The sequence below is a fragment of the Rattus norvegicus genome, chromosome X (genome assembly GCF_036323735.1).
Source record: "Rattus norvegicus strain BN/NHsdMcwi chromosome X, GRCr8, whole genome shotgun sequence".
In the NCBI taxonomy this organism is placed as follows: Eukaryota; Metazoa; Chordata; class Mammalia; order Rodentia; family Muridae; genus Rattus; species Rattus norvegicus.
The window spans coordinates 22804031-22822198 of NC_086039.1; the positions used below are offsets into that span (position 1 = coordinate 22804031).

The 18168-nt window shown below is 40.0% G+C and overlaps 1 protein-coding gene across 4 annotated transcripts in view; it reads right to left on the bottom strand.

Annotated features, from left to right (window-relative positions):
• Window positions 1-16650, bottom strand: part of Vcf2 (VCP nuclear cofactor family member 2) — a 58659-nt gene extending 42009 nt beyond the window's left edge. Inside the window, exon 1 of one of the 4 annotated variants that reach the window (NM_001408891.1) lies at window positions 16469-16650. Coding sequence is in view for 3 of the 4 variants with exons in the window: in XM_017602280.3 (XP_017457769.1) it covers window positions 1054-1112 (59 nt within the window). In the remaining variant the exon portion in view is untranslated. Of the gene's footprint in view, window positions 1-1053; window positions 1285-1358; window positions 1500-16468 lie in introns of those variants that run through there. The other 3 variants (XM_006256808.5, NM_001402344.1, XM_017602280.3) reach the window with 3 other exon arrangements.
• Between the last annotated feature and the right edge of the window lie 1518 nt (window positions 16651-18168).

The following is an 18168-nucleotide window of genomic DNA, read 5'->3' on the forward strand; positions in this document are numbered from 1 at the left end:
CAACTGTGGCACACAGATGTGGAATCACATTCTACATTATACACCCTTTTGTAGAACACATTTTTTGTGCTAAATACAAGAACAAAAGACACTCTGGGAAGGAATGTAACCCTGGAAACAAAGGTGGTTTGAAATTCCAGTAAGATACTTATTACATATTAAATGGAAAGAAAAGGCATGTAGGAAACTGTTTAAGCACTACAGGATATAATGAAATGTCACACTGTATTTGTAAACAAAATTGCCCTGCTGAAATCAAACACTAATTCATATACACAACATATCTATTCAGAACACACTGCTAGCCACTCTATGTGCTCAAAAATCAATGGTGAGTAAAAAGAAACAAACTAGTACAGATCTTGTCCTTAGCAACAATACTTTTATAATATTTGATATTGAGATAGGGGCTATGGGTTGTTTGTATTTTTCACATCAGTTATTAAATAATTTTGTCACACTGAAGAAAATGTTCAGGTGACAATGTGACTCAGCAATTACACGTCAATGGAATTTTGCCTTATTTTCTAAATAAGTTTTTAAGATGCTAAAGCAAAGGTATAAATATGCATCCCAGTATGTTTAAAAGACCCGTATGGATTAAAAAAACTCCGAGGCAATTACCATAAAAATGCAATTAATGGTGACCACTGGGTGATGGGACTGTAGGAAAAAACTGTTTTCATTAACACTTTACAAAAAATATCCAGACGGAAGTGAAACAAAGTCTATACTGAAAGAACACATTGATAAAAGCCGACAAACCCCAGGGAACGCAGGGGGTAGAATAATAAGGCTTTTCAGAGAAGCTAAGATACAAGTAGCTATAGTGTCCAGGCTGCCCCACAACAGTAAATCCAACTTGAAAAATAAAGGATTTGTTCTAAGGCTGTGAATATCAACAAGGTAAACTCTAGAATTTATTAACTCAATTGCCAGTTCCAGAAAGGCAGAAATCCTACTGGGGAAAAGGACGGGGAGGGGAGGAGAAGGGGTAGAAGAGAAGGGAAGAAGGAAAGGGAAAAAACGCCTCTTTAGTTTAAAAAGACTCACAGTATTTTTTCAAACACATAGGGCAGAAGAGAAGGGGCTGTATGGCACAATACTGCCATCTAAGACTTTAAAAAAAACAGACAGGCACCCACATCGGAGGATCGTCCATCTTCGGAGGATCATCCATCTTTTCCGCTGCTTTTCTACCCACAGCCCATAAGATGAAGGCTGGGAAAGACAGGTGGGATGAACAGCACACAACGCACTCAAACCTGAGCAAGGGGACTGGAGAACCATTCAAACAAAGGAAGCCTCTTTTAAGTCCCGCCCGCGGAACCATGGCAACAGCAACAGGAAGTCCCTACCACATTGGAATGATGAACTCTTCTTAGGGAAGGATTGGCTGGTTCAGAGTCTGCACGCATATGCTGGGGAGGCTGTTGCCAGTGTGGCTCGAGTCTTCTGCACTTTCCTTCCAATGCTGTAGTTGCCTGTTGCCTAAGAGACGCGGTTGGAGATGTCCAGAACCTGTTCCCGACAGCCCCCTGCGTCTCACGCTCAAGACGCGTACAAGAACTCGCTCCTCCCACTCACCCCAGCCTCGAACCCACTTCTGACGCACTCACTATCCTTTTGGCCCTCACTTATCTGAATCTAACTACCCACACCAGTGTCCACGACACCAAGCAAACCTCCACTGGAACCTCTCTTCCTTTGGGGCTTTCCTCACCGGCGGTCACACCTGAGCAGCAGGGAACAGCAGGGAAGCGCGTGCCTACAGGTCCTATAATGGATAGGCCCCCTCCCTGAATCTGAGCTCCCAGAGGCAGTGACAAAAATATCGTAAAAACCTTCTGAATTCTTTTAGCTCTATCCCAACATAACCGGAAAAATCATATTTCATAACAAAAACAGGTTCCATTTTTGAATGGAACTGTACGCCACCTTTTTAATGAGTGAGGTTTACCATAAAAAACACAGACAGACAGACAGACAGACAGACAGACAGACAGACACACACACACACACACACACACACACAGTTCTTTACTTTTCCTGGGGTCCAAGGCCGGGCTTGGACCAAGGAGGTGGTAAAAAAAAAAAAGAAAGAAAAGAAAAAACAGCCCTGCTTCTATTTGCTCCCTCCCTACACCACATTCCCCTGCCACACCACAAGTTTCTTTCACTTAGATTTAGATTTTAAAATCCATTGGTCTACAGGACCTCTAAGCCTTTCTTTCTACTCACTATCCTAGACAAGCAGAAAAATAATTTGAGAATTTGGATATTACAAGAATAAGTAAACTCTACCATCCTGAAGGGTATCAGCCATCCAAAAGTAACCTCTAAGCGGAGGGCAATAACACTGACAGGCATTCAAATTAAGAGAGTATCTGAAGAAAACTTTTCACTCTTATGGGTTGTTTTTTTTTTTTTTTTTTTTTTTTTTTTTTTTTTTTTTTTTTTTTTTTGTGCCATACTGTGTCCTACCTAAACAGTATGAAAGTACACAGACGTAACAGCACTGAAAACTATTAAACTCCATAGATATTTGAAGCCATTTCTGGTGAGGTTTTTTTTTTAAAATAGGCTAACTTTTCAAATAGTAAGCTCATCATGCTTTTTCCAGTCTGAAGTTCCTAATAGCAATGTAGGATATGCTATTTTGTTTCAGCACCCTTTTCTGATTTAAGGTGCATGGGGAAACCTTTACTTCTAAAGTCATAAGTAAAGTAGCACAGGCCCTGACAGACCACCTGTCCTCAATAAGCCAATTAAACAAAGTATGAGTAAGAAGTGGAAAGATTTGGTTACTGCAGCCACAGGGTACAGAGGAGCACAGAACTCCAGTGATCTACCCCCAAGCCCAACTTCCAGTGCACAGAAGTGGCATTTAGGTTTAAAAGGAAAGCAAAAAGTATGCCTAAGCTGTCCTGGTCCCACTGTGGTCCCAGCCATCATAGTTTAGGCTCTTACAAGGTAGTCTGGCAAGTCATCAGAACTATGGGAACTCTTTGTTCAAGCTCTGTTCATCCTCTGGCTGGCACAGAGCTTCAGTAGTTTAGATCCCCCAGAATGAAATTCCTGGGGAGAGTCCCAATTCCTTGAGGTCCACTGTTCAACGGTTAGCCAAAGGGAACAAATGTTTAGTATCTCCTTAAGATATCTTCATTCCTACCTGGACACTTACACAAGGAAATATCAGATTACTTAGTCAGGAATGGAACTTGCTGTTTCCCAGAAGGAAAATATATGTGCTCTGTGCTTGTCTGTAATCTTAAGGGGGGAGGGGGTTGTTCAAATGTGTCCAAGCCAAAGTATCACAATGTAAAAACTAAACAAGTGACCCAAGTTCAGGATTTTTTTGTGACACAGGGTCTCAAGTGGTCCGTGCTGACCTCCAACTAGCTACATAACCGAGGTTACCTTGAATTCAGGATCCTCCTGCCTCTACCTCCTAAATTCTGGGATTACAGCATGCCAAGCTGTCACTCAAATGTAAAGTACCTATTCAACTTATACGCACAAAGATAACAAGGAGGCAAGATGGTAGTTTATCTAGGGCAGGGAATGGAGTCTGAGATTGTATTGGGAACAGCCCCAGGTTTTCTGAGAATTGTTTTCTACCACCTTTTAAACATTTCCTTATGAGAATATTTTCCCTTTTTGTCATTACTTTTTGCTGAGCTGGGGATTGAACCCAAAGCCTTGCAGTGCTAAGCAAATGCTCTAACACTGATCACAAAATACTCATTTAAGTTAACAGTATGATATCTTATATTTTTTCACAAAAAAGCATGTGAAAACATATGTTTAGGTATTAAAAATATGAAAATGTAAACCTTTGACGTAATATATAACCAAGTCTCAATTTAGTAACATTTAAAAGGGCAGCAATAATCTTAGGGTACAGTAATACAGACTCTTGATGAATGTTCTCAGGGAATTTTGCAAAAAGTATCTTGAATCATATCAGCAAGAGCCAAGATATTCTGAAAAGAAACACCTGTGCCTCTGCCTTAGGTTATCAGACTATTGAGACAATGGACCCTAAGAAATAGGCATTTACCCCGAGTCTCACCCTGAGACAAGACTGAGTCCAGGTGCTAGCCAGAGAGGGAGCTTGAGATTTTGCATGCTGCTGACAGTTCATATGGCTGACCTTGCAGACCTCACAGGGATGTGTCAATGATGAGTAGGATCACATCTTGACCAGGACTGCTTAGTCATACAAAAGTCTTGCCCTCTACTGAATCCCAAACCAGATGCCAGGACCTCCAAATGGGGATTCTTTATTTGTTCCTCTTTCCAATGTGACCACACTGAAATCTTCACTGTTACCTGTCTCTCTAATTGACTTATTGATGATAGATGGATGGCCATGCCTATCGTAGGGCTGCCAGAATCAGGCTGCTGTAACCCAGCAACTCCCAGAAACATGTCAACTTGTAGAACTCAACATGAGAATTTTTATCTCAAATGTGAATAAGGATTTATTAACAATATTTGTTGAAGAGTATAGAAATAATGTCTTCCCCATGGGAAATCATTCTGCATACTTCATAATCAAGAGATTAATGAAGAAAAAATTTTATGGCACTTGTCCAGCTCTGGCTAATGCTCAGAGGATCTGGTCAAAATTGGGTTTTCTTGGTTTTTTGTTTATCTGTTTGTTTTCAATAAATGTTAGCCAGGTTCACCTTGCCTATCTGCCAGAATTGTTCTTTTCCTGATGAGAGCAGAGGGGCTTAATGGCAGACCAAGTAGTTATAACCCTGCACTGCATCCTGAGAAGCATGTCCCTTTTAATAGCTAGTTCTAACTCAGGGTTGTTCCCTTTTGTTATAAGAATGGAGCCTAATTGGAAGTCAATTTTGGTGAATGAAACTTTCCCAGCAACCAGGATCTTCAATAGTGGCACAGAATCTTCTTTCTCAGTTTCCAACAAGTCACGTTAATACACTAGTTATCTTCCAGTTTTACTGCAAGGCAGCACTCATTTAGCCAAATTCTCCTTTGTGCCATTTAGTACTTCCTAAGCAAGCTCACTAGAAAATCCTTTATAGCATCAATTTTTACTACTTCAAGTTTCTCCTATATCAGTTGAATTATATTTTTTTTCTATTTCAGAAACAATGGAGGACATTTTAAGTATTTTATAAAGGATAATATATGCCAAAGTACTGGGTTCTGGATTTAAACAAAATATACTAATTACCTAATAATTAACTAAACAACTTCAGAATTCAGTATGGGGCAATATATATTATCTCAAATACAAAAAAATGAACATGATATACAAAACATGTTGGAAGTACGGAACCTATTACAAGGGATTTGTGTGAGCAGGTAGGTCATGGTTATTCTTTTCCCTTCTATCTTGTCTGTCTATTCCAAAATGACTACAATAGATATTACCTATTAGGCTAAATATGATGGTGCAAGCTTGAAATTATAGCTCAAGAAAGACTATCAGGATAATGAAAACGCTAAGACAACCTGGCTGAATAGCTAGACATTGTCTCAAAATAATATACCAAAAATATATAAAATGCTATTTTAGAATAAGGAATTAATGATAGAGTGAAGATATGAGGAAAAATGGCTTTGTAAACTCCTACAATCCACTGAACAGACTCAAGGGAGCAGTTAGCCTCTTCATGATGGCAATTAAGTCAGGTTATCAATGAACATATAAAAGAAGTATAATTTATTGCTGGTAGTCTCTGCAAAACTGATAACCCTTTTAAAGTGAAAATAACAGAATAATAGCGGTTGGTGAAACCACAACTCCCACTGTCAACGGATACAAAAAGGGTTCACAAGGACTAAAATAAGCAAGGCCAAAACATCAGGCTGAAGAAAGATTTATTTCCTACAACATGGAAGGAGAGCACAGGGCTATTTCCAAAGCAATGCCCCTGGATCAGAGAGAGCATGGAGATTTTAGTCAAGGGCCTATACAGATTCATATAGGGGTGGGCCCATTGCTAAGTATGCTCACTTAATGTAATTAGAGCACATGTGTAAAGAGATTTCAGTGATGAGCAGGAAGGCTTCTCTCTAGGCAGGCTCAGCTTACACCATTAAGTTCTAGCTGAAAGTAAATGAAAGAACACCTTGAAGGAACATTAACACAGACATCTACCCCCAAAGGTGCCTGTCTTACTTAGAGGCTAGCACCATCAGCTTTTTTCTTTCTTTCTTTCTCTCTCTTTCTCTCTTTCTCTCTTTCTCTCTCTCTCTCTCTCTCTCTCCCTCTCCCTCTCCCTCTCCCTCTCCCTCTCCCTCTCCCTCTCCCTCTCCCTCTCCCTCTCCCTCTCCCTCTCCCTCTGACAGTAGCAGAATCTCTTTCTTGCTCTCACCACCCCACCCCCAGCAACTCTTGGTCCTTACACCCAATCTGATGAAGAGAACAATTTGTATAGCTGTCACTCTGCCTTCCTCATGGATGAAGTTTAAAATAATGTACATTTTCAAGGAGCTTACTGAGTCAGAATATGTAGGGTCCAATATTTCTACTGAGATTATAGGACAGGGTCTAACTGGGCTACATCACAAGTTTAAAGATTATGAGGAAGGAAAATAGACATCAAGTCTAAGGCAGGCCAGGTAGTAGTGGTGGTGGTGGTGGTGGTGGTGGTGGTGGTGGTGGTGGTGGTGGTGGTGGCAGTGGCGGCGGCGGCGGCGGCGGCGGCGGCAGCACATGCTTTTAATCCAAGAACTCAGGAGGCAGAGGAAGGGAGATTTCTCTGAGTTGGAGGCCAGCCTGGTCTGTACAGCTAGTTCCAGGACAGCCAGAGCTACTGTGTTATAAAACAAAACAAAATAAAAAAAAAATTTAAAAAAAAAAAAAAGAGTCCAAGGCTAGAGAGAAGGCTCAGTGGCTAAAAGTATTCGCTGCTTTTCCAGAGGACAGCTTCAATATCCCACACCTGCATCAAATGCCCCACAACTGCCTGTAACTCCAATTCTAAGAGATCCAATACCCTCTTCTGACTATTCCCAGGAGAAATGTGTGCACATGGTGCACAGACATTTAGGTACACACATATATGCATAAATAATAACCATTTTAAGAGTCCTGTAAGTATTCATATTAGCAAGTCTAGGAAGATATCTGGGAGTTTGAGAGAAATCACAAATGTGAGTTTTATTTGGTATCTCCCTAGGTAATCCAGGGAAACTTTACCAGGATACTGGAAAACAGGAAAAATAGGGGTAAAATTCAGTGACAGAAACCATAGATTGGAATGACATGTTTTAAAAGGATTTATTTATTAAGTATATGGTATACTGTAGCCGTCTTCAGACACACCAGTAGAGGGCATCGGATCCCATCACAGATGGTTGTGAGCCACCATGTGGTTGCTGGGAACTGAACTCAGGAACTCACAAAAAGCAGTAAAAGCTCTTCACCATGGAGCCATCTCTCCAGTTCCACTGTTGTTTGTTTCTTACTATGTATACAGCATTCTGCCTGCATGTACACCTGTATGTCAAAAGAGGGCACCAGATCTCATCATAGATGATTGTGAGCCATCACATGGTTGTGGGGAATTAAACTCAGGACCTCTGCTGAGCAACCAGTGCTCTTAACCTCTAAGCCACCTCTCCAGGTCAGGGATAACATTTTTAGCATGAAGGCTTACCAAAAAAACAACAACAAAAAAAAAAACAAAAAAACCAACAAAGCCCATAGCATTATGGGCATGTCTCACTGGTAGAATCCTTATTCTTCATGGACTGTGTTTCAGGGGCAGCAGAAACTGTTATAGACTTAGCTACAGAAAAATGAAAATTTCAAAAGTTCAATTAAAGAGCAAAATTCAATGATAATAGTTACAAAGTTTGTGACGCCTGGGGTTTATTTCTATACCTGTAGCTATTATCTAATACTATGATATTTTAAAGTCAAGAAATAATAGTGAGGGTATACAAGAATTTTTATATAATGGGTATTACCTTTCCTTCAGTATATAACCAAGGTATACAGTGTGTATGTTCTTAATACAATAAGTCTGCTTCAAGAAATATATTACAAACAATTCATTATGGTGAAAATCTTTACACACAAAATATTCTTTGTTTTATAGAAAGATTATCTTTGAGAAATGTATAAATGTGCTTTCCTGACTCACATTTCTTTTATGGATTCATACAAATGATATTTTTCTCTTTCTATTAAAAAGCAAAAATTAGAAGCTTAACATATATATAGCATATATGAGCTATGGTATTTAAAGAGTATATTTGGGGCTGAGGATCATTTAACTCAGTTGGTAGGACACTTGCCTGACATATACAAAGCCCTAGGCTTGATTTTTTAGCCACAGATAAACTAAGTATGGAGTCATAACTGTTACCCCAGCATTTAAGAGGTAGAAACCAGAAGATCAGATCAATCTCAGCTACAGCTAGCTTGGACTACATGAGACTATCTTTTTTCTTTTTAAGGTACATTTTATCATAGTGTTAATATTTTTTTAAAGAGTCTACTCTACATTTTCAGAAATATGACAAATAATAATAACATGACATGTAACACTGGCAAGATACATGTTAAGAGCCTATTGGGCTATTATGTAAACCATCACTTCCTGAAGCAGGTACTAATACCATCTAATGATGAATTAAATTTGTGGAGAACATGCCATGCAGATGTGAAGCCAATCATCAAGAGTCTCCAGCCACTACAAGAAAAACAGAGGAGTATGCACCCATTTCCTTGATCTCTTATACTCTACATGGCTTTGCAAGATGCTTTCCTGTTGCTAAATACCCAGGTAAAGAATTTTCTTTTTAAACTTATAAAGATTCATCTGTATGTGTGTGAACGATTACCTGAATGTATGTCTATGTACCATGTGCCTGCCTGGTGCCCATGGAGGTCAAAAGAGGACAAGGGAATTGGAATCCCTAAAATTAAGAGTTACAGATGGTTGTGGGCCACCATGAGGTACTGGTACTCGAACCTGGGTCATCAACAAAATCAACAAGTGCTCTTAAATACTGAGTCATCTCTCCATTCACAAAAGACTTATTTTTATTACAACATATTCAGAGCTCAGAACAAAGTATTAAGTGGAAAGAAAGCCATGGTTAGATAACTGTTCCAACACTATAGAACACTATGAAATATGTTATATTTATAAAGAAAACTTTTTAAAAAGCTGGCACAACAGCTCAGCAGTTAAAAGAAAGTAATGTTTTTATAGAAGGCCCAAGTTCAGTTCCCAGGACCCATGTTTAGTGGCTCCAGCCCCAAAGGGTGGGCACTGCACTTATAAGCACTCATACATGCATGCAAACATGCATGCACACACAATTAAAAATAAATCTTTAAAACGCAGTCTTAAAATTACTCTGAAGAAATCATCACATACATACTGAACAAAATATGCATATTGAAAGTACACTTCTGGGCACTTTTTGGTGTGCTAAGGAAAAATATGATGAAAAGAAAGCGAACAATGTTTTACGTAGAAAAATGTTCACAGCTTTTCAAATGATTATGTGGTCAAGGTGATTGATATTAAATATGAGACTGGGTAATTAATACATGGGTTGGGTCCCAGTACCTCAAATAGCAGCTTAGCTCAGCTCAGGGTAGACTCTTACTCAGTAAACACTTGCATTCTTCAAAAACCCTGTAACATGGTTCCAATTTGTTAGGAAACACCATTACTGTCTTACCTGCTCCCCAACCTCTAAAAAGGGAATCTACTTCTCTATTAACTCAGCCTCCAACACATCAGAGCCCCAAGCTAGTTCCCAGGCTATTTCAGCCAACCTGTCCTCCTCCCAAATAACATAAGCCCTTATACCTGGCAGCTCTCAACCATCATTTTGGCTTTTCTCTGCTCCCATAGCCCGGGCTATTGCCTGCCTGCTACTTTCTCCTCTCCCTCTCTCCCTCACTCCCTCTCTGATCTATAACAAAAATATAAAACTCTTCACCATGGAGTGGTCATGTTGGTTTCTTTACTAAGCCCCTAGCTTACAACATGTAAATGAGATTTATTGTGATAAACATGTGCATGTGTGCGTGCAAAGAAGCTGTGTCTGCAGACTCATTGACAGGAACTGCAGAGACCTGTGAGAATACAGATGCTACAAGTCCAGAGTTTAATTAACTTACCTTGAACTAGTTCTAGCCCTAGAGAAGAATAGCCATTCCACATCTATACTGGAACATCCTGTGACTAACAGTAACCTTTTGGAATCTCTTCATGTAGATCACTAGCTTCCACCAAGGCGAAAGCTCAGACAGCAGACCTAGTTCCTTGATGTATATCCTCCAATGTATTTTAAATTTGCTTTATTCTCTAAAACTATAAAACTTCTTGAAATTGCTTCCACGTTGGAACATGGCATTTGGAGTAAGCTAAATCTGTGTTGTCAGGCTATGGTCAGTCAAAACAGCTCCAGGTACACTCTTAACCTTCTCTAAGAAGACAGTCGCGGTTATTGAGCTGATCTGTGTGTTTGTAAAAAGATGTTAAAAGCATCAAGGCAGACAGGTATGGATATCTGTATGTTTAAATGTACCTTTACCGGGGAGAAGGCCTACAAGGCAATTACCATAAAATATACATAATGATAAGCACAAGTACTGCTCTCATTACACTTTACAGAAATTTCTAGACAGAGATGAAACTGAGTCTTTATTACAAGAATGTCCACATCCCCAGAACAAGTAAGGGAAACAATGACCAGACCTTTCAGAGGAGAAGAAATACTAAGAAGCCTAATGCCTAGAATGCTCCACAGGAGAATAGCAATTTAAAAAGTAAAGCATTCTAAGTCCACAGACCCTGAATTGTAAGGCAAGAACCTCTAGAATGCCGCAATCAATGGCATCATCCCAGCAGGCAAAAAAACGCCAACTTCCCCTTTTTTTTCAAACACAAAGGGCGGGTGAACCTACGCACGGGGTCACATCCTAGGGCAATACTGCCACCTAATGGTCAAAGAAACTGACTCACGTACTTCAGAAGAAAGGCTTGTTTTAAACTAGCTTCCTGCTAGGAAATGTCATACCTGAGAAAATAATGAAATGGCCAAAACCTTTACAAAATACATTTATATTTTACCAACCAGAATGGTCCTAACCCAGAAAATGATATTCACCATATAAGCGTTCCCTGCTATAGCCCTTGGTTTCTATCCAAGAAATAGCAGGCCTTGAGCCTGTACAGAAATAGTGAGGTCTCTTCAACTCTCCTTCTTGGAGCCTACCAAGACATACCTTCCCAATGTGCAATTGCTGGTAGGCTGATGGCTGGGACTGCTGATCTCCAGAAACAGCTGACCCAACCACCATCATATACCAGTCCTTTGGACAGGCCTCCCATTCAAGTCAGCCTTGGAACCCATTCCTCAGGAAGAGCACTCAGTCTTTCAAAACTCACCCTAACTACCCACCACAGAGTCAAGGACAGAGAGCAGAAGGCCACTAAACCCTCTTCCTCAAGAACCTTCTGGTTTCTCTTTAGTATACCTGCCCTTTGTCATGCCCCAGGCAGCAGGAAAGACCGTGTCTGTCTATCAGTCAGTAATAGACAGGTGTCCTGAATGTATCTGAGTCCCTGGACAAAGATAAGAAAACTGTAGGCTTTTAAAATGATTTAGATCTATTCCCACATAACTGAAAAAGAAATCATATACGCAGTAACAAAACAAGCTTTCACTTTAAACACTATCAAAGACAGACATGGTTTTCTGAAAGGTAGGTTTTTAGACCCAATTTCCTTTCTGTCCCATCTGTCAGTCCTTCTCTAGGCCTGTTTCCCCTCAGTTTTAAAAAAGGGACAAACTGAAGTGATCCGCCTGCAGGGGGAGCTGGAATTACACACCATGGACTGAAGCAGCACTTGTCTCAAAGGAACCTGACAAGGATAGCCTGGAGTCTCTGAGACTGCACAAAGCCCCCTTCCTTCTCTTCCTACCCAGCCTGAGCACCACTAAAAACTACAGAGACAAAGGGTTGGGGATTTAGCACCACTAAAAACTACAGAGACAAAGGGTTGGGGATTTAGCTCACTGGTAGAGCGCTTGCCTAGGAAGCACAAGGCCCTGGGTTCGGTCCCCAGCTCCGAAAAAAAGAACCAAAAAAAAAAAAAAAAAAAAAAAAAAAAAACTATAGAGATTTGAATTCTTTTATTTCAAATTAGTGATATTCTCGTGACAAATCTTTACCAAACAGCACATCGTACTTTCCCCTATATTTAACTACTACCGCCATATTAAGTTGTGTTGTCTTATTACAGAACCCTTTGTTTTGAAAGCAGAAAAGCTGCCAGGTGGTGTAAAGACAGACCTACAGGAAGAGGAAGGCAATGGTGAAGGGGAGGGGGCCATGGATCAGCATAAAGTAGTATGGAATACCATAACAAATTCTGCTACTAATTTTAAAAACTAGTAGTCTTTGGTTTCCATTTTGAAGATACAGAAGAATTCTTTATTCTCTATAAAGTCATGATTATAGAATTGATGGTCTTATAGATTATAAAATCACAGGACTAAGGTTAAGTATGTACTTTTAGGAATCAAAGCCTTTTGGGAATCAAAGCCTTCAAAGTTCAGGATACAAGGAAAGCACCAGGTCACATGGCTGAACTTCCCTTCTGAAAGTGGTCTTCAAGACCTTGTGTTCTGTCCTTCTCTGAAATCTTAGTTTGGAGGGGTGGTTCATACCTGTCCAAGCCAAGGTACCACAAATACTAATGGGAAAAAAATAATCAAGCTTAACTTCAAGTTTATTCAGCTGAAGCACACTAAGAATGACAGTGAGACCAGCTAACTCCACAGCAGAAGCAGGACTGGGATTTCTCTAGGGCAGTAGTTCTCAACCTTCCTAAAGCTGTGACCCTTTCATGGAATTCATTCCCGATGTTGTGGTGACCCCAACCATAAAATTATTTTCATTGCTACTTTATAACTAATTTTGCTACTGTTAGGAATCGTAATGTAAATATCTGTGTTTTCCAAAGGTCGTAGGTGGCCTCTGTGAAAGGGTCATTTGATCCCCAAAGGGGTCAATACCCATAGGTTGAACCACTGTCCTAGAGCAAGGTGAAGGCCATGAGAGTACAGTTAGCCCCAGAGAATTGGACATTCCTCAAGAATCTTATCCTCAGACAAAGTAAAGACTTAAAAGCCTGGGACCAGCCAGATGAGGACCTTGTCTCCCAAGGATGGATTTCACATGGTTCTGACAACATACCCTGTAAGAGAGACAGGATCTGAGCTGATGATATGCCAAAGATGAGTGAGACCACATCTTAACCAGGGCTGTGTTAGACATATCTTATGCTGTAATGGCTATTCCTGCTTGTCACCTTGACTATATCTGGAATGAACTACAAGCATCTGCTCTTCCAGAGGAGCCAGGTTCAATTCCCCATTGTGAGGGCAGCTCACAGATGTCTGTAGGCAAAACATGTAGGCAAAACACTAATGTACATATTACGTATATACACACACACACACACACACACATATATATATATATATATATATATATATATATATACACACACACACACACACACACACACACACACACACGCCTGAAGAGCTGACTTAGTTGAGGAATCACCTGAGGAGAGTTGGCTCCTCAGAGGGGCCAAGTTCAATTCCCAGTATCCACATGGCATGTAACTGTCTGCAACTCCAAGATCTGACACCCTTACACAGACATACATTACATGCAGGCAAAACACCAATGCACATGAAATATAAATAAATAAATAAATAAATAAATAAATAAATAAATAACAGGTGGAGTAGAGTAAATCAGAGGGATCCCTTCAGTTTTCTACACAAGTCTAAGTCCCTAAGTCTAAAACGGGGTGAGTGCTAAGGGTATAGCTTAGCAGTTGGGCACTCACCTTGCACAGTCTAAGCAGCAGATTTTATCCCAGCACTGGGGCAAAAGATCAATAAACTTGATCATAGAAAAAAATATTATACATCTGAAAATGATAAACATAACTGCAAAGTTAAAAAAAAATCAAAGAGTTGCAATGTAGCGCTCAATTCAGCAGCACATATTTTAAAACAATCCACAGATGTATGGATGGCTTCTGTGTGTAAGGTCGACACCCAAATTTGTGAAACAAATTAAGTCAACTTTACCTTCTGGGGTGAAAAAAACTGCCTACCTTGTTAATAAATTGTCATGATTCACTTTCTAAAAAGAAAAAGAAGAATTTGCAATGCAGGTGATGGATGGGAGCTAATTTATATACCTGTAACTATTAAAATTAATAATCTAACTAACTACTTTTAAAAATTAGGGCTAGGAGCTGGGTGGTGGTGGCACATGCCTTTTATCCCAGCACTCAGGAGAGCAGAGGCAGGCAGACCTCTGAGTTTGAGGACAGCCTGGGCTGCCCAGAGAAACCTTACCTGGAAAAACAAGCAAACCAAAAAGCATTAGGACTGGTCTGTATAGGTCCGTGATAGAGCATTTGCCTAGCATGTATAAGGTCAATACTCAGTACCACAATAATAACAATATATAATATTTATATTTAATAATTAAATATTACATTAAATTTTACTAGTTATATATAAGCTAATATTTAAAATAAATAGTCATTGTATATTAATTTATTAGCTATTAATTTATTTTAATATTTATAATAATTTGTTATTATAAATCATATGAAAGGCATGGTAAACAAGAATCCTTATAGAAAGTATATGCTTATAAGAGTGAATGGACTGTTCGGCCTTTGGGCCTAATAAATCTACTTCTGAAAATGCATTGTGGATAACTGGAGATGTTGAAACAGTATGTCAGTACAACAATATTCTTTTCACTTTATGGAGAAATTATCTTTAAAAAATATATACTGATTTGCTTTCCTTCTTTATATTCCCCTGACATTATACCTGTAATCCCAGCACTTGAGGATATGGAACCAGAAACTCTGATCATCCTTAGCTACACTAAATTGCCACTTCAAGACTACTCTGGGCTGATGGTGACCTGTTCAAAAAAAAAAAAAAAAAAGAAAAGAAAAAAGAAAAAGTAAATGAGAGTGGTAGCAGAACCTGCTTTAGGGGGTGGTAGCCCACATAGGTCAACAGCTTCTTGTGTCCTAGGAATGTTTACTGAGACAACAACCAAGGGTATCAAGATGAGCAACAAGAACACCAAACTTTGCCAACATCCCTAGTCCATCACTATCTAATCACACACTTGCTTTGTAAAATGCTTTGCTGCATCTCATACAAGGATGGTGGATCCAAGGACGCCAACAGCTAGGCATTGGCCTACAATAGAATAATATCTCCAGCTCTCCTGATCTTTCTTTCTGTTTAATTTCAAGACAAAGTTTCATTAAAAAGTCCCAGCTGGTCTTCAACTCACTCTACAACACAGGCAGGCCTTGAACTGCAACCCTTCCTGTCTTCCCAGTAGCTAGATTACAGGCCTGTACCACCAGGCCTGATCTGACTCAGTCATGTTGTATGGATAGAGAACTGCACCCTGAAGAAATCAGGCACTTGGCCATTTGTTCAACAAATACTAATGCTGAGAACACAGAGCTGTTCTGGTGCTGAGCTGAAAGCATAATGGTGAGCAAGGAGGAAGCAAAGCAAGTATGGTACAATCCTTAGGCACCACACTTTATGATATGTGACACTGGCATAAGGAGGAAAATCGGTTATTAGATGATGTCACACTTGGAAAAACTGTTCAAGTCTTTTTTTCATTTTAAGCTTCATTTTTAGCAACTTGTAATCATACAAGTGACTGCGCATGTGGGTGCAGGTGCTCGTGTAGGCCAGAGGCATCTGCTCCTCTGGAGCCAAGGTGGGTCCTAGGAAGGGCCCTCTGGAAGAGCAGTACTAGCTCTTAACTGCTGAGCCATCTCTCCAGTTCGTCGGGTCTTTTTCAAATCATTAAGTAATATCTAGTAATTAGACCTATCAGGGGGTTCAGTGGGATTTTAAGTTGTTAAAGCAATAACGCAAATACTCATTTCTGTATGTTTAAATTATACCCATAGGGATAGAGAAAAAAAAAAAACAAAACCCTGAATCAAGTATTGTAAACTATAAGGAGCCTGGATGATAGCAATGTGGATAAGAACTGTTTTCATTATTGACCCCGCAGACGGTTAAACGAAAGAACAAAGATGTTTATAAAGATCTTAATGACAATGTTAATCCTAATGACAAGTTAAAGAAAAGAATGACTTTTAGGAAAGCCAAAACACGAGTAGCTGTGGTGTCTAGGCTGCCCAACAGAAGGAAAAAGCAAAACCGCCTACAAGAAGAGCAAAGGGCTTTAACCACCGGCAAGCGGGGGGAAAAAAAGCGAAAGAGAACCGGAAGAAGGAAGCATAATTTAGAAAGACGACTTTTTTTAAGCACAAAGGGCGGGGTGGAGTAGGCAGGACTGCGATACTACGGTTAACATTGCCATCTAGCGGCCACGGAAATTGAGACTCACCCTCACAGAACAAAAAAAAATTTCGGCTGCTTTTCAGTCAACGGTTGTAGAAATGAAGACTCCGGAAGGTAAGCGGAATGGAGAAAACCGCCGAAGTCACTCGTACTTGCCTAAGAGAGCACAACCAACTGGATCCGCGATGAAAGCCCGTACGCCCATCCTCGCCCTAGCGAAAATCAGCCGAAGTCCCTCCCCCTCACCGGAAGGAAGTTGTAAACTGCGGTCTGGGGTTGGCTAACTTTTGCGTTTGCGCAGTAGCACAAATGAGGCTGCTGCCAGTTTCCCTAAGGTTTGCCCGGATGTGCCTTCCAAAGCTGTTATTATATAGGCCAAAGGACAGCTTGTGACTTGCAGCCACACAGCCCTGATCTCCTTCTGTTCTAACCATTTGAGCCTTGAGCCAGGTCTCCTCCCTGTCAGCCCAGCCTCTCCGTCCTTACCTCTCTGACCATAAAGCCTTTTTGAATGATTTTACCTGTACCCTAAAAACACTGGGGGAAAAAAGCACATCCTTTTTGCCAAAAAAGGTATATTTTGAACAGTATTGTACACAAATAATCTATATTGCTTTTTGTCTTTCTTTTTTGTTTGTATGTTTGCTTGTATTTGAGCCATGCATGATGGTCTCCTGTAGTCGAAGCTGGTCCAGAACTTGATATTTCACCAAGGCCAGATTTGAACTTCTCATCCTCATGACTCCACCTCCACACACTTCCTTCAAATAGGCAACACCTTGTAATTGTCCTAATCCTTTCAAAGAGTTCTATCCCTCAGTGTCTAAGCATTGAAATATATGAGCCTCATGGGGGCCAATCATATCCAAACCACTATGTGGACTACTGGAAAATTTGAATTCCCCAAAAATATATGATACCTAGTGTACACAACATAATTTCATAATTTAATTTGAGGCAATATACTATGCCAAATATGAAAAATGATAGTCATGTTGCCTTTAAATGGATGCATATGAATGCTTGAGTTATAGCTACTCTTTTTATTTATACTTTTCTGCATATTGAAAAGTGTCTACAATATAAATGAATTGTCAGGTAAGGTACAGGCTTATAATCCTAGCATTCACAAAGTTGAGCCTAGAAGACTGAGTTTCCATACCAGTCTGGGGTACGAAGTGAGACTCTTTCTCACCTGAATAAAACCAAACCAAACCACCCCAAACCAAACAGATACAAAATAAATGAATTGCCTTTTTAGAGACTATGATAAATAAAATAGCAAACGTATGAAAAGGTGTTCTCAGCTTGCTGTGGAATCAAAGGAGCCTTCTCCACAGGACAATGAAGTTGGGTTGCCAAAAGACAGAGAAAGCAAGTAAAACTCACCGAAGTATTCAAGCAAAACAGATTTACCTTGTCATGAGACAACAGTAGAAAGAGTACAGCTAACAAAGCCACTACTGCTACTTGGGGACACAGGATACCTTTTATAGATTCTTGGTACCACAGAGAAAAGAATTGTAAAACAAGCCAGCATGGTGGCACATCCCTGTAATGCCAACACTAAGGAGAGAGAGGCAAGAGGATCTCCAGTCCAAGTTAGACCTTCACTCTAAAGCAAGTTGGACTATTGCCTTGCCTACATGAATCACCATCTTAAACGAAGGAAGGAAGGAAGGAAGGAAGGAAGGAAGGAAGGAAGGAAGGAAGGCAAGCAAACTTGGAAGACAACTCTAGGATAAT